At 25.9% G+C, this 14,904-nt stretch overlaps 1 protein-coding gene across 1 annotated transcript in view; it reads left to right on the top strand.

Moving 5' to 3' along the window:
- The window catches only part of LOC127282218 (monocarboxylate transporter 10), a 68,809-nt gene that overhangs the window by 39,215 nt on the left and 14,690 nt on the right, over window positions 1–14,904 (top strand). Inside the window, exons 4-7 of the mRNA XM_051306357.1 lie at window positions 142–255; window positions 843–1,016; window positions 11,164–11,332; window positions 13,424–13,588. Coding sequence (XP_051162314.1) covers window positions 142–255; window positions 843–1,016; window positions 11,164–11,332; window positions 13,424–13,588 — 622 coding nt within the window. The remainder of the gene's footprint in view (window positions 1–141; window positions 256–842; window positions 1,017–11,163; window positions 11,333–13,423; window positions 13,589–14,904) is intronic.

Raw genomic sequence — 14,904 nt, forward strand, 5'->3', positions numbered from 1 at the left:
GTTTTTTTTTTATTTAGTTTTCATATTATTTGTTTATTAATTAAATTTTCAATGTATTTTATTTTTATTTGCTTTTTGGTTAATTAAATTGTTTGAATTTTCGTGTGGAATTAATTGAGAGTATTATTATTATTTTTTCAGACCCTCGACCGCGTTATAATGTAGATTCGGAGGATAGTGTTGGAGGCAACACGAACTGGGTTCTTGGTGATTTGCGTAGCCTTCATCGTTGTGTGCCAGCTCTTCGTCGAACAGGTAAATAGTCTAAATATACATACGTTTACCCTCATGCCTCATTATTCATCCCATTATTATTCACTCTGAGAATGTGAGAGGATCGGCTTTCAAATCGATTTTCTTTTCATATAATAAGGAGCTCATTATTATTTTTCTAATTCTTTATACATATTGCTTTGTAAACGGTAATTTGCCGCTAATTACTGAAATATCGTTTTCTTTTTGTTTTGTTTTTTTTTTCATGCACCTGGGGATCGATTATGTAATTTCATTTTCAGTTCTACTGAAATTCGAATTTTTTTTCACTTTCATTTTCACTGATTCGAATTTTCACTCTCAATATTATTTTCACTTTCACTAATTTGGAAGTGAAAGTGAAAATAAAAATGAGAGCGAAAATTAGAATCAGTGGAAGTGAAAGTGAAAGTAAAAACGAAATTACACATTCGCACCCTAATTGACGAATTGAAAAACAAAAAATTAAAATAGTGAAAAAATTTTCGAATAGAAAAAAATAATTTTATTTTTTATGGAAAAAAAATTTTTTTGTTACATTTTTTATTATTAAGTGACATTCCGTGTAAATGCACAATTTCTTATTACAGGTATAGACGTGGCTGGTATTCAAACACATTTCTATCCCGAGGGTGGCTGGGGTTGGTTGGTGTGTGCCGCGGGCTTTCTGGCCCTGTTGCTTACTACTGGAATGCAACTTGCCTTTGGTGTTCTCCATCTTTATGCTGCTCGACACCTCGGCGAACTTCATCTAATGGATATAGGTAAGTTGCAAATAAAAACTTACAAGTTAATATAGAAAAATTTGACTTAGCTTTACATTTGAAAAAAGAGAAAAAAAATTTCCTTTTAAGAAAATATTTTTCACACAATTTTCTAGTTTTTTTTTTTTTTTTTTTTTTTTTAATCTTAAATTTCATTATTTCACGTAGATAAATAAAAAAAAATTCCCCCCCCCCCCCGGTAAATATCGAGAAAATTCCATGGAATTTCCAGAGGTATTTTTTTATTTACGCGAAAATTGAAAAAAAAAATATTTGATTATTATATACTCTTAAAATAAGAATATATTTCTAAATTTTGGAATAAAGTGACAAATATATATTTTCCTTTAAAGAGTATAAAATACATTGAATTTAAGAATAAAATTGTATTAATATATTTTTGAATTAGATAATGGAGAATTTTATTCTTAATTTTAGTTTTTTTTTCTGTTTCGTTGTATAATTCTAATGAAATCTTTGTGGTATATGGGTTAATTAGCATTCACTCTTAGTCGCTAATTTTCATTATTCTGACGTCAGCAAACCCAATTCAACGTGATATAATTAGACGATTTTGTAGCGAAGAAAGTATTAATTCATTAAATTTAAGGCCGTGATTATTTTCGAAAAGTAGGTTATCATATATATATAATTTGCCATACATGAACTTCTTATTTCTTTAGTTTAAAATATTTTTTCCAAAATTTACACAGAAAAAAGATGGTGTTATTTTTGTTGCGGGTAATTTTCTCCAATGCTAAAACCCATAAGATTTAACCCAGATTTAGGGTAAAATTTGTTGCGTGTTATTTTAACATTAATTCTGGTGTTAAAATAACACTTTGTTTTTTCTGTGTATTTATTCGAAATTGCATCGAAAAAAAAATATTCTAAATTTAACGGAATATTTTTATTTTGAGAATTAGAGAATTTCAAAATAAATAAAATAGTTTTAGTAAGATTAAAATTGAGAAAAATATATTTTGTTTTAAATTGATTTGAGTGAGATTTCAAGTTTTTGAAACCAAACAAAAAAATAAAAAGAGTAGAGTGTCGCTAAGATGGAAAAAGTGAAATGTCGATAGCGTTAAAATAGATTCAACTTTCAACACAAAGAGAGGATATTTGTTATTGTTCTTGGATGTTCTTTCCATTTTCTTCAAGTACCCTATACATGAGCTTTAAAGCTGCAACCTTATACAAGATGTTGATAAAATCTCCGCGAAAAATAGATATATATATATATATATATATATATAAGAGGAGGAAATAATAAAAAGTTGGTACTTTTTACTTTTACAAAGTTCAATTAGAAAATAACTTTTTTTACAATTGTTGAGTTTACAATTTTCTTTTTTAATCTTATTCTCAATGACGTTTTATATAAAAAATTAATAATGAAATAATAATTTATTTTCCATTTAATTTATTTTGGAAAAGATTTCATTTTCTATATAAATACATATTTTCTTATTTTTCATAAAGATTTCGAAAAAAAATTTCCAGACAAAAAAAAAATTAAAATTTCATGTAGAATGCCCCATATAATAAATTCTAGATCGTTTAATTTTCTTAAGTATTTAATTAATTGAATTTCACTCTTCACGAAAAATACATGAATAAATTAAAATATCCTTCAAGAGAGATTTAGTTTAAAATTTAAAGATTCGAAATATATATAGGAATAGGTAAATGCCGTTAATAGAATAAACATTTCGTAAATTACGCTATATAGTGAAAATTAATTGAATTTTCAGTCATTAAAATATTCTCAGCGATATATAATTTAAAAATTTTTCTAATATGAAAACTAATAAAATTATAGTGAAGGTTTGATTAAATTATCGACGAAAAAAAAATATATCGAAAAATAGAAAATTCAACACGTGAAGTTGATTTATTAGTCTACTAAATTTTTCGAAAGGTTATTTCAATATATATATATATATATATATATATATATATATATATCGCAAAGTTTGCACGAGCGAAAGTTTAGAATTTTTTTTTTTAAGAATCTTTCGTTGCACGAAGGATGCATTGTGCGGCAAAGAAATGGCAACGTAGTAGCACACGTATTTGCTGATATTCGTATATCCCTCTTTTAAACCATAGTCGTCTCGAGGTTGAACCAAAAAAAAAAAAAAAAAAAAAAAGAAAGAGAGAGAAAACTCGCGAAAAACTTTCTACTCAACTGCAGGCAAACGTGAAAAAGGACAGAGAATAGAATAAAATAAAGAAAGTGAATAAAGTTCCAATTCTCTGCGGCAAGCGCGTAGCGATGATTCGCTTATTCCGATAATGCAGTCGCCTTTTCGTACAATATTTTTTTTTTTGCTTCTTTCCACTATATTTCTTATTTACATCTCCCAGAAGAAAGAGAAAAATTTTTGTTTGTTTTAATCAAATAAGAATTTTAATTATTTCTTCAATATCATTTTTTTATTACTCTAAAAATAATCGTATTCTTCAGAAATTTAATTATATATTTATTGATGTCTGACTAAAATTTAATATTACTACTGGTATAAAAATTACAAGAATTCTGTCTGACGATAATTTACTTCTACTACTGCTACCAAAACTAGGAAAATTAATCTGTCTGATACTAAAACTATTAGTAACAAAGCTACAAGATTTTAAAACTTTCTGTCTGACTAAAAATTTACTATTAGTACTTAAATACAAAATATACAAAATTTTACTCTTCTGTCTGACTACAATTTACTTTTACTACTTATTTTTAAATTACAAAAATTTAGTACACGATGTCTGACTAAAATTTACTTTTACTACTTTGTACAAACAATTAAAAAAAACCTATTGTCTGCCTAAAATTTACTTATACTACTTATTTTTTAATTACAAGAATTTAGAGCACGATGTCTGACTAAAATTTACTTTTACTACTGGCATAAAAATTACAAGAATTTTGTCTGACGCTAATTTACTTTTACTACTGCTACCAAAACTAGGAAAATTAATCTGTTTGATACTTTTACTATTAGTAACAAAGCTATAAGAATTTAAAACTTTGTCTGACTAAAAATTTACTATTAGTACTTAAATACAAAATATACAAAATTTTACTCTTCTGTCTGACTATAATTTACTTTTACTACTTATTTTTAAATTACAAAAATTTAGTACACGATGTCTGACTAAAATTTACTTTTACTACTTGTACAAAAATTGAAAAAAAACCTATTGTCTGCCTAAAATTTACTTATACTACTTATTTTTAAATTACAAGAATTTTAATACCGTCTGACTAAAATTTACTGTTACTATTAATAACACTGACTAAAAATTGACTATTACTACTGATACGAAAAAAATAATTATTCTTCTGTCTGACTAAAATTTGCTTTTACTACTTATACTAAAATTATAAGAATTTTTTTTAAATTTCACAAAGAAATTTTTTTTACATTATATTTTATTTAATTGTAATATTATAATTATATAAACATAAAAAAATTATATTGTTTTTTACATTGTCCTGTATTAATATATTTAGCTGTGGCATTTAGAATGCGAATGGTAATCTTGGTAAAGCATCCCTTCTTGCTGAAGCTATTATGGTTCTTACACTCACTGACATATTCATGGGGGATAAAACGTTTAATGACACAAGTATAAATAAAAATTGTTAAAATAATTTTAAAAATAAAAATTATTAAATAATTTTTGAAATAAAAATTATTACACAATTTTTGAAATAGAAATTATTAAAAAAAAATTTGAATTTTATTTTATATATATATATATATATATAAATGCTAATATAACAAAGTATTAAAGGCAAATTTGTACATGAGATTATTATTGCAGTAAAGTGGAGTCAAAATAGAGGAAGTGTAAGATTATATAGCTGAAAGTGTAAACGTGAAGTTAAAATCTGTTATGTTCTCATGGGGAAGTTGACTGTGGAAAAGGGAGGAAGGAAGGGGTAAATAGAGCAAAGCGGAATTGTGGCTAAGAGAAATAAGGCTTTACATGACATGTCACGTAACATTTGGGCAACATTATATCCATAGTTGGCATGATTTTGTGCACACCTCATACATAACGCAATACAACAGTTCTGGTTTGTGTCTTCCGGACGAACCACCACTGGCAGAAATTCACTGCTCGGGTTTATCTCTTCGTACATATATATACATACACCAACACTCGGCTATCATTTAAAGCATGTAACTATTCTAGACAGGCGCTTCCGGTACAGTACAACTCTACATACACAAAATTCTCATCTAATCGTATTAACATTTCTAATGATCTCTGCTTTCAAAAATATTTTTTTCCGTGTAGTAATAAAAATTTATAAAAGTATTATCGTGCAAATTTTAGTAAAAAGCGAAATTATAATCAAAAAAACATTTTTTAAACTCCTGTAATTTTTTGTTTCAATAGTAAAAGTAAATTTCTAGTCAGACTTAAAAATTCTACTATATTTCCAGTAGAGTACACTGAAAAAAAAGTTTATTTAAATAAAATAATTCTTTTTTTCAGTTTCAATTTAAAAAAAAAAAAATTTAATAAAATATTGTAATTCAATTTTTTTCATTGACAACAATTTTAAAGAGGCGATGTTTAAAAAGATATTTATCGAAATGCTGATGTCAATTTGAGAGGATTTTATAAAATTCATATTTAATTGAATTCCATCGTGGAGAGGGATAGATGCGATGAAGGAGGGTGGAAGGGGACAATGTCATTCCAGTCGCGATTGTCTCCTGGTGCAATAAATCAGTATTCGTTTTTTCAGCATGTCATGGAAAAAAACTTTTCTCGTTAAGAATAACAGCTATTTAGAGAGTAATTGCTCTTTTTTTTCTTTTCTCCTTTAATTTGTTTCATCGTTTTTGAGCGATGACTTTCATATGTCTTTTATATATATAGAGCATTAAAAAAGTTTAAGAAAGAAAAAAACTCCCTATTTTCAGGAATGTTAAAATTCATATACTTTTCACTCTTGACTCAAAAACACGATGAAAAGAATAAAATATAGGAGCTAACTGGCTTGTAATTTAATTCAGACTGCCATGTAATTTATCAATTCAAGCGCGAGGTGAAAAAGTGTACTTTGCCATAAAGGAACCTTTTCTCTCTTTCTCAACATGCTGAATGCATGATCCTTTAAGAAATTTTATATGTATACAAGAAAAAAAAATTCTTTGTGAAATTTAAAGAAAAATTCTTCTATTTTTATTGTAAGTAGTAAAAGTAAATTTTAGTCAGACAGAAGACTAAAAATTTATATATTCTTTATATAAGTAGTAATAGTAAATTTTTAGTCAGACAGAAAGGTTTAAGTTCTTGTAGTTTTATTACTAGTAGTAAAAGTAAATTTTAGTCAGACAGAAGAGTAAATTTTTTTTATTTTGCTACCAGTGATAAAAGTAAATTTTAATCATACAGCACAGGGTTTTAATTTTTCTATTTTTGATATTAGTAGTAAAGGTAAATTAGTGTCAGACAGAATTTTGTAATTTTAGTATCAGTAGTAAAAGTATATTTTAGTCAAACGTCGGTATTAAAATTTTTGGTAGCAGTAGTAGAAGTCAATTTTAGTCAGACAGAAGAGTAAAAAAAATTTTTTTTTAGGTAGTTGTATTATTAGTAGTAAAAGAAAATTTTTGTCAGACCTAATATCAAATCGAAAAAAAACACAGACTAAAATAACAAAAATAATAATATAAAGTATATAATTATTTTGTTAAAAGACCAACACAATGCGATATATATATATAGGACTTTGCTGGACCAGATCATTGCACATTGGATCTATTAGATTGAATTCCCAACTCCAATGCAACTATAAAAGAATGTTCAGTAAATAAGAGTCGAAGGTTTCTACTAAATCCTTTTAAGTATCAGTAATATCATGATTGCACACGTTCTATAAATGTGTTTGTATGTGTGTGTTTGTGTGTATATCACCAAAAAGCCGGATGGTAGATTCGTGTTCGCGACAAGCGTACAAAAGTTGTAAATCTTTTTCGACCTCAAAAATATCTTTCTTGTGGCCATTGAAAGACCCCACACACAAGCATCTTTTCAACTTCCAATAAAGTATGTGGTATTTTCTTTCTTTTTTTTTTTTTTGAACAAAAAACACGCGCACCTTGGAAAATTTAATCTTTCAATTTTCTAACCACTAAGTACGTTCATTTCACGACTCATCTTACCAGTAGTAAAAATGATAATAAAAATGTATTACTAATAGTATTAAATAATAATAATAATAATAATAATAATAATAATAATAATAATAATTTATATTCAATTAAAAATTATGAACATTTTTTTCGCGATAAATAATTATTATTGAAAGTTTAAACAGAAGTCATTGCTTATTTAGTGTGAGAAACAATAATTTGTTTAGATATTAATTTGTTTAGAAAGTTAAACGAAAAGAGTTTTTAAGCGTCGTTGCTCTCTCCATTTATATATATAGAGTCAAGCTGAAATTTAATTAAAACTTTATATTGATTTATGAAGTCGAGGAAAATTGGATTCTTTGTTAATAGATTCTGAAAATAACGTTCATGTTTATATTGAACCGTAATTTATAACTTTGATTTAATAAAATTTCATTGTTGGTTAATTTTACTACTTTTTTAAAAATTTTATTTATTATTATTATTATCATTATTATTATCATTATTATTATTTATTTTATATATAATATATATATATATATATATATATATATATCAATTTTCAATGAAATCTTTTCTTAGCAGACTTCATTTCATCAGAAATGTGATTATTTATAAAATGGCATATATAGTTTGTATAGGGTGACTTTTTATAATTAAAAAAAATACCTTGAAACACTGACCTTATGGGGAAAAAAGTATAAATTGTAAATCAATCATTTTATGTTAAATTCTAATGTTCAATCGAGAGTGCAAAAATTATCGGCATGGTCTAGGCCATGTCACTCGCAATTATATCACACACTGAGTGATATTCGCAAAGGCCGTGAACTATATATTTACTAAAATAGAAAAAACACTCATAATTTAAATTAGTAATTGGTTTTTGTCTATTAGCAAATTTTTACTAATTCAGATCTAGAGAATTAGAGAAAAAGAGTTAATTTTTATTTATTTTTTGTTTTTTTAAATAATGTATTATTTTTTTGAGAATCGATATTAACAATTATCACCAGGAGTGTTCATGTATATATTATTCAGATTTATCTCAGTAAATTAATGAGATGATCGAGATAATTTTATTTTTATGCTCAATAATACATTTACGTATGTATATATACGTGTTTACATTGCATAATTTGTAACATGTCTGCAGTAATTATTCTGGATTAATTAACTGCATTTATTAGCGTTTCACAATATTGTCTCTACAGATATAATTTTATCCGAATTATAAAGTCAAACAGCTTCTAATATCAAACTGTAAATAATATAGTATAATAGTAAAAGCAATTACAATTACAAATATTAAATTATAATTACAAAAGGCTGGGAAATTGAAACTATAATATTAATTAAGCAATACACTTAAATATACAAAGTCATGAAAAAACGGAAATTTTGCTTTACCGACTGTTGATCATATTTAATCGGTAAGGAAGAAAGAACAAATTTTTCCTTTACCGACTGTTAATAATATTTAATCCTGCTTTACCTTCTGCCGGTAAGGAAGAAAAATAAAATTCATGCTCGCCAATTGTCGAGTATGTAGAAACCTACCTAATCGATAAAGAAATGAAACGAAATTTACGATTATATTAAAGACTACCTTACCTTCTGTCGGTAAAGAAGGAAATGTTACATTTATTCTATTGTCGCAGTACATTTGTACATGAAAAATCCTAGAAATATTGCTTAAAAAGAATTAAATTCTCTAAACTATCGTAATTACCAAAGTAATTATAATTATGATTTTTAATGCCTTTTTTATGTAGTTTAATAAAATTACACTCTTTTAGATTATGCTATTTTAGTTTAAAATTTACAATACATGTTAATCATGAAATGTTATCGTTGAAAAAAAAAAATTCACATGAAGAATTTCTTTTTCAATATGTGGATTAACTGAAAACAATACTGTGACATTGTTTTCAATCGGAAAAGCATAAAAAACATTAAAATCATGAAAAATCTCTTCTAAATACTACTTTTTTTTCATTGTGTGATAAAAAAAAATCTAAAGCTGAGATAGAAATATTTTTTTTTTCGTGAGTTTACGAAATATTTATATACAAAAAAAAATCAGTTTCCAAAATACTCTGAATTTATTTATATCTCAACAAAAATTGAAACTACAACAAAAATTCTAATAAAATTGAAAATACACATTAATTTTATATATAAATTACAACTTAAAAATACCGTTAATTATTAAATACCAATTATTAAGAACGCAATTGTTTATAGTAATAGTAATAATATACATAAAAAAAAAATAAAAATAGTTATAAAATCCTATAATTTTTGATATAAAATTTTTATATATATATAATTTTTTATACATATAATTTATTATAATAAATAAATCTGTCCAGTGTCGAAATAAATGATTGATTAGTCTCTAAAAGGCAGTTTCTCAATACATATATATATATATATATGTGTGTGGAAGTCGATACTTTTTCTTGATCGTTTTTCTCATCTTTTTTTTACCTTTTGCCTCGAGGACAATATTTTTCACCCGCAATGTGTGTGAGTCTGCTTCTATACATTTTGATGTAGCAAAAAAAAAATGAAAGAAATAAAATAAAAAGGAAAAGTCTCGGTACACCACAGATGTGTGTTTTTTTTCTAGTTCGATAAATCTGTAACAAATGTAGCGTTATATATGTGTTTTTTTAAATAAATTCAGATATATAGAAACCAAAAAAAAGTTGTCGTGTCAACGTATCAGAATGTTAATTAAAGGTTCGATATATAGAATTCGATGCATGTCGCCGGTTCTTTTGTATAACCGCAATGTGCATTGTCGATGAAGTCACGTGGTTACAAAACTGCCTCAATTGACATTGACAGCTTCAACTATTTCAATTTCATGAATAAAATTCACCCCAAAAATTTACATGTAGTAGGAAATATGTTCATTTATGTACTTTTTGATATCAAAAAGCATTTTACGCTTATAAATAATTATTATTATTATTACTATTATTTTATAATTATTTATGAAAAATAAAATAATTTTTTTTCTCCCCTACATAGAAAATAATGAATAGAATAATTAGTAAATTTTTTATATATATGTAGAAAGGTAGGTTAGAGACTTTATTTACCATTGAATATCGATGGGATGAAAATTATCGTACTCGAGTCCTTTCGGAACTCGAATCGGGTGCTTCCTGTCTGTGGTTGTACTTACAGACCAACGGGACATGAATTATTCAAAATGTGTATCGTACTACAAGACCTTCCTTTCATTTTCGATATTCCTTCTCTCTCTCTCTCTCTCTCTCTCTCTCTCTCTCTCTCTCTCTCTCTCTCTCTCTCTCTCTCTCTCTCTCTCTCTCTCTCTCTCTCTCTCTCTCTCTCTCTCAATATATAAACTCGCGTTATTTCGTGCAATTGTGGAATTGAACAATAAACTATTGTTTACAAAAAAAAAATTCGGAAGAAAAAATGCCTACAAATGAAAACTTTACTCTCTGTGAGAAGAAGGTGTTTGAATATTTTCTTCAGAAGCTTAGTCTAGTAAACTTCTTCTTTTTTTTTTATCAAATCTAGATTAAATTTAGACAAAAATATTAAAACTTCTCCTTCTCACAGATAGATAGAATTCATGTAGAAATTCTATAGAAGGATTCTAGTCAAATTCTATAGAATTTTTTTGATTTTTTAAATATTATACTTTTACTATTGAAAGTAAAATATTTTTTTAAAAAAAGTGAATTTCTTCATTTACTTCAAATACAAGAAAAGTATTTTCGTGTTTGAGTGCAAAGAAACTCGGTAGAGAATGTTTTCCTTTTTTTTTGTCTTGTGCGAGTTTGGTGGTTCTTTGAAAGTGACCACATGATGTGATTAGGTTAAGTTTTGTCGAGAGGTGAGAGATGAAATTCATGTATAAAAGGAAAAAAAGAAGGGTGGGGGGGGAAGGAAAACTCGTGTTTTCCCCTAAAGTAACAAGCAGATTAATGTTTCAGCTTGGGTTGGAGCTTTAAGTGCCGCAGTGTCACGTGGTTCGGCGCCTCTGGTTGTTGGTGCATGTCGTCGTGGTAGCACCAGACTCATCGCAGTGATTGGTGGACTCGTTTTAGCCTTGGCATCTCTTTTCACATCGTTCGCTCTTCAGATGCATCAGGTTATATTAAGGTAAAGGTAACTTTTGACTTTCATCTTTTTTACTTTATTTCTCTCTCTCTCTCTCTCTCTTTCTTGCAATATAACATGTATAAGAATTAAAAAAAAAGAGTGAGTCTTTACCAAAGTTTCTTAGATACTTCTTTTTAAATATCAGAAGTTTCGATTTCTTTCATCTCAAAAGCAGCCACAAGTTTTTTATTTTGTAGAAAAAAAAATTATAGCTTATGTTTGCCGATAGTTTTATGTATTTTGATTAAAAATTTTTATTATTGGAACATTTTTTTCGAAATCTTTATAAAAAATAAGAAAATACGTATTTTCTTAATTTTCATATAGAAAAAACCTTGTCTCATTTTTGATGCAAATCAAAATGAGCCAATGCTAAACGACATAGACAGTGGCGCCACCAACCTGGTTCATTTTTGTTGCACATCAAAATGAGCCGCCTACACGGCTCATTCTGAGTTCAGTTTTTTTCTGTGTAAAGATTTTGAAAAAAAAATTGAATCCCCTTATGTAAATTCAAAATCTATTTTTATTTTCAATGTAATGAATATGTATTTTTACTCCATCGTTTATGGAAAATTTTTAAGAATATATATTTTTTTTATATATAATAATAAAGATAATAATTTTAAATAATATTATAAAAATGACAATTTTCACGGGACATCAGTCGGTGAAGGTAAAATAAAAAGAGGGAGGGGGTTTATATACACTTTGTGTTATATAAGGAGAAAAAGTAAGACAAAGAACATTTTCTATTTAAGACTTAAGGGTTTGACGCTCACTTTTAAACTCAAACAATTCACCCAACCTAACATTTTTGCTCCAATGCCATTATTCTCAGAATTTTTTTTTTCTAACTCCCGACACACTACCTCCTTAAAAGTTACAGTCCAACTGTATTTCTTTTTAATTCTTTTGGACTTCTAACCACTATTTTCTTTTTCCTCTATTTTTTTTGTGGCAAACCAGCACAGGTCCAAATATGTTTTTTTTTTTTTTTGCTTTTTTAAATTCATTCTAATTATCACAGAGGGAGAAAAAAGAGAAATTAAAAATAAAACATGATTTAAAAATTAAAATTCGCTTAAATTAAAATTTTTTAAAATAAAAATTCATGTAAAGAAAATGATTGTAAAATAAAAATTTTAGCAAACAAAAAAATTGGTTTGCTAAAAATTTTGTTAAGTAAAAATTCGTCTAAAAAAGAATTATTTCTGGTATAAAATTCTTTAAAATGAAAATTGCAATGAATGATTTTTATGGTTTTTTTAATATGGAAATTTCTTGTAACAAAAAAAAAAGGGTAAATGTGTTTTTCTCGAGAATAGTTTATTGCTGTTAGAGTTGCACTTTTGGCCCTGTAATAGAAAGCATCCAGTTATGGAGATAAACATTATCAAGTTTATATATATATATATATATATGTATATAACAGTAACAACAAGTAATAAAGATCGCGAGGTAATTTAATGTTATGTGGAAATTCGAATACACTCGATATTTTATGTTTTGTGTCTTTTGACGTAAACTGTCACCTGTGTGACGAATAACGAGAGTATATTTTATATACGCATTTAATGATCCCTTTCATTGGAGTTATATAGTTGTATTGCGTGAAACAATCATGAATTTCATTTATATGCGTGCGCGCACAGTCGCTGTAATAGATAAAATCTTCTAGTTAACTTGAACGACTTTCACATATATATTTCACGCGAAAAATTTTATTCACTAATTTTTTTTTTTTCCTATATAAAATCTCATTTCTAAAACTTCTTTATTTGGTATAATAGGATTTCTTTATTTATGAGATATGAATTTTTCAAAATTTCACAATTTTAATGATTTTTTTTTATTGCATGCTTCCTATTAAAAATGCATAAATTTAAAAAAAAATTTTTTTTTTGAATTTTATGTGAACTTTTCGAAAATTCGGTGCAAAAAAAAAAAAAATTGTAGAAAAATAATTTACTATTTTTTTTTTTGTTAAAAATTTTGAGTTAAAAAATAATTGATTTAAAATGGTTATTGTACTATAAAAACTGATTGGATTAATTTTTTTTTTGTTTTTACTTTTTTTTAATGCAATAGCTATGGTCTGGTGTTGGGAGCGGGAGCTGGATTGGTAAAGGAAACAGCGGGTCTAGTGCTGGGTCATTACTTCAGGAAACGGCTCGAATTTGTTGAAATGATAGTGCAAGCTGGAACGGGCGTAGGGATAGTACTCTTCAGTGTTTTCTACAAGGAGGCTGTTGGGTGAGTTATTTATTATTATACGCTCCTTGGCATAAATTTATCTTACCCAATAAGAATATCAAATAATAATAATAATAATAATAATAATAATAATAATAATAATAATAATAATAATAATAATAATAATAATAATAATAATAATAATAATAATAATAATAATAATAATAATAATAATAATAATAATAATAATAATAATAATAATAATAATAATAATAATAATAATAATAATAATAATAATAATAATAATAATTATAATAATAATAATAATAATACTATTTTATTTTAAAATTCCACATGGAAAAAAATCTTTATCTCGAACAGCGATATATTTCTATAGAATAGTAAAAACTTTCTTTGTTTTAGTGAAACATATCACTGTTCCAGGTAAACATTTTTTTTTCTTCTCTTTATTATTATTTATTATTATAATAATTATTATTTTATTATTATATTATTTTTATTACTTTATTTATTATTTACTATTTCTGAATATGAAATGAAAATAGATGTAGAAATTATCAGCACATATACTCCGAATGTGTTCATCAGTTTATGTACCCGAACTGCTCAACTTGATGTGCAATCAGAGATATGGTCTCTTCACAATCAAGATCGGGTACAATTAACCTGGAGAATATCTCGATTCGAGTTAACGTGTGTGGAATAGCTATTGGCTTATTACCAAATCATATATATATATATTACATATATGTAACTTTATATCCCTATATTTAAGATTCTGATTTTTTTTTACAAAAAAACTAACCATTTTGAAGCCTTGCAATTTAAAATTAATTGAATTAAAAACTTAAAATAAAAAAAAATTAATGCAGAATCAGTTAGTATAAAATTTTAAAGTAGAATTTTTTCCTAAGGGGATAAATTTGAAGTAGAACAAGTCAATGTATTGTTCGGCGAAGTTTTTTTTTAATGCAGGACCTTGTTTAAGAGTTTATTTTTTAGTAGTACAAGTAAATAAACAATTGGACACAATTAAAATTTAAATTGTAAATCTAAAGCGGTAAGTAGTGCAAGTCAATGTAATGTCAGACAAAATAAATTAGAAACTAGAATTTTGTCTAAAGAATATTTTAAATAACTCAATATGCATACGATCAGATAAAGTAAATTCTGAATTAACATAACTTTACAAAAATTAAAATCCTATTTATTTTGTAAAACTAAAAAAAAAATTGTACATATAATTTTATTGAAATATTCTAAAAAAATATTTATTTATTTATTAAATTTGACGGACAAGAATATATTTATTTAAATATAATTTTGTTGCATGGAAAAAAAATTTCACCTGGAAT

The sequence above is a fragment of the Leptopilina boulardi genome, unplaced genomic scaffold (genome assembly GCF_019393585.1).
Source record: "Leptopilina boulardi isolate dan_hultmark-lab unplaced genomic scaffold, ZJU_Lbou_2.1 LbouV2_291, whole genome shotgun sequence".
Classification (NCBI taxonomy): Eukaryota; Metazoa; Arthropoda; class Insecta; order Hymenoptera; family Figitidae; genus Leptopilina; species Leptopilina boulardi.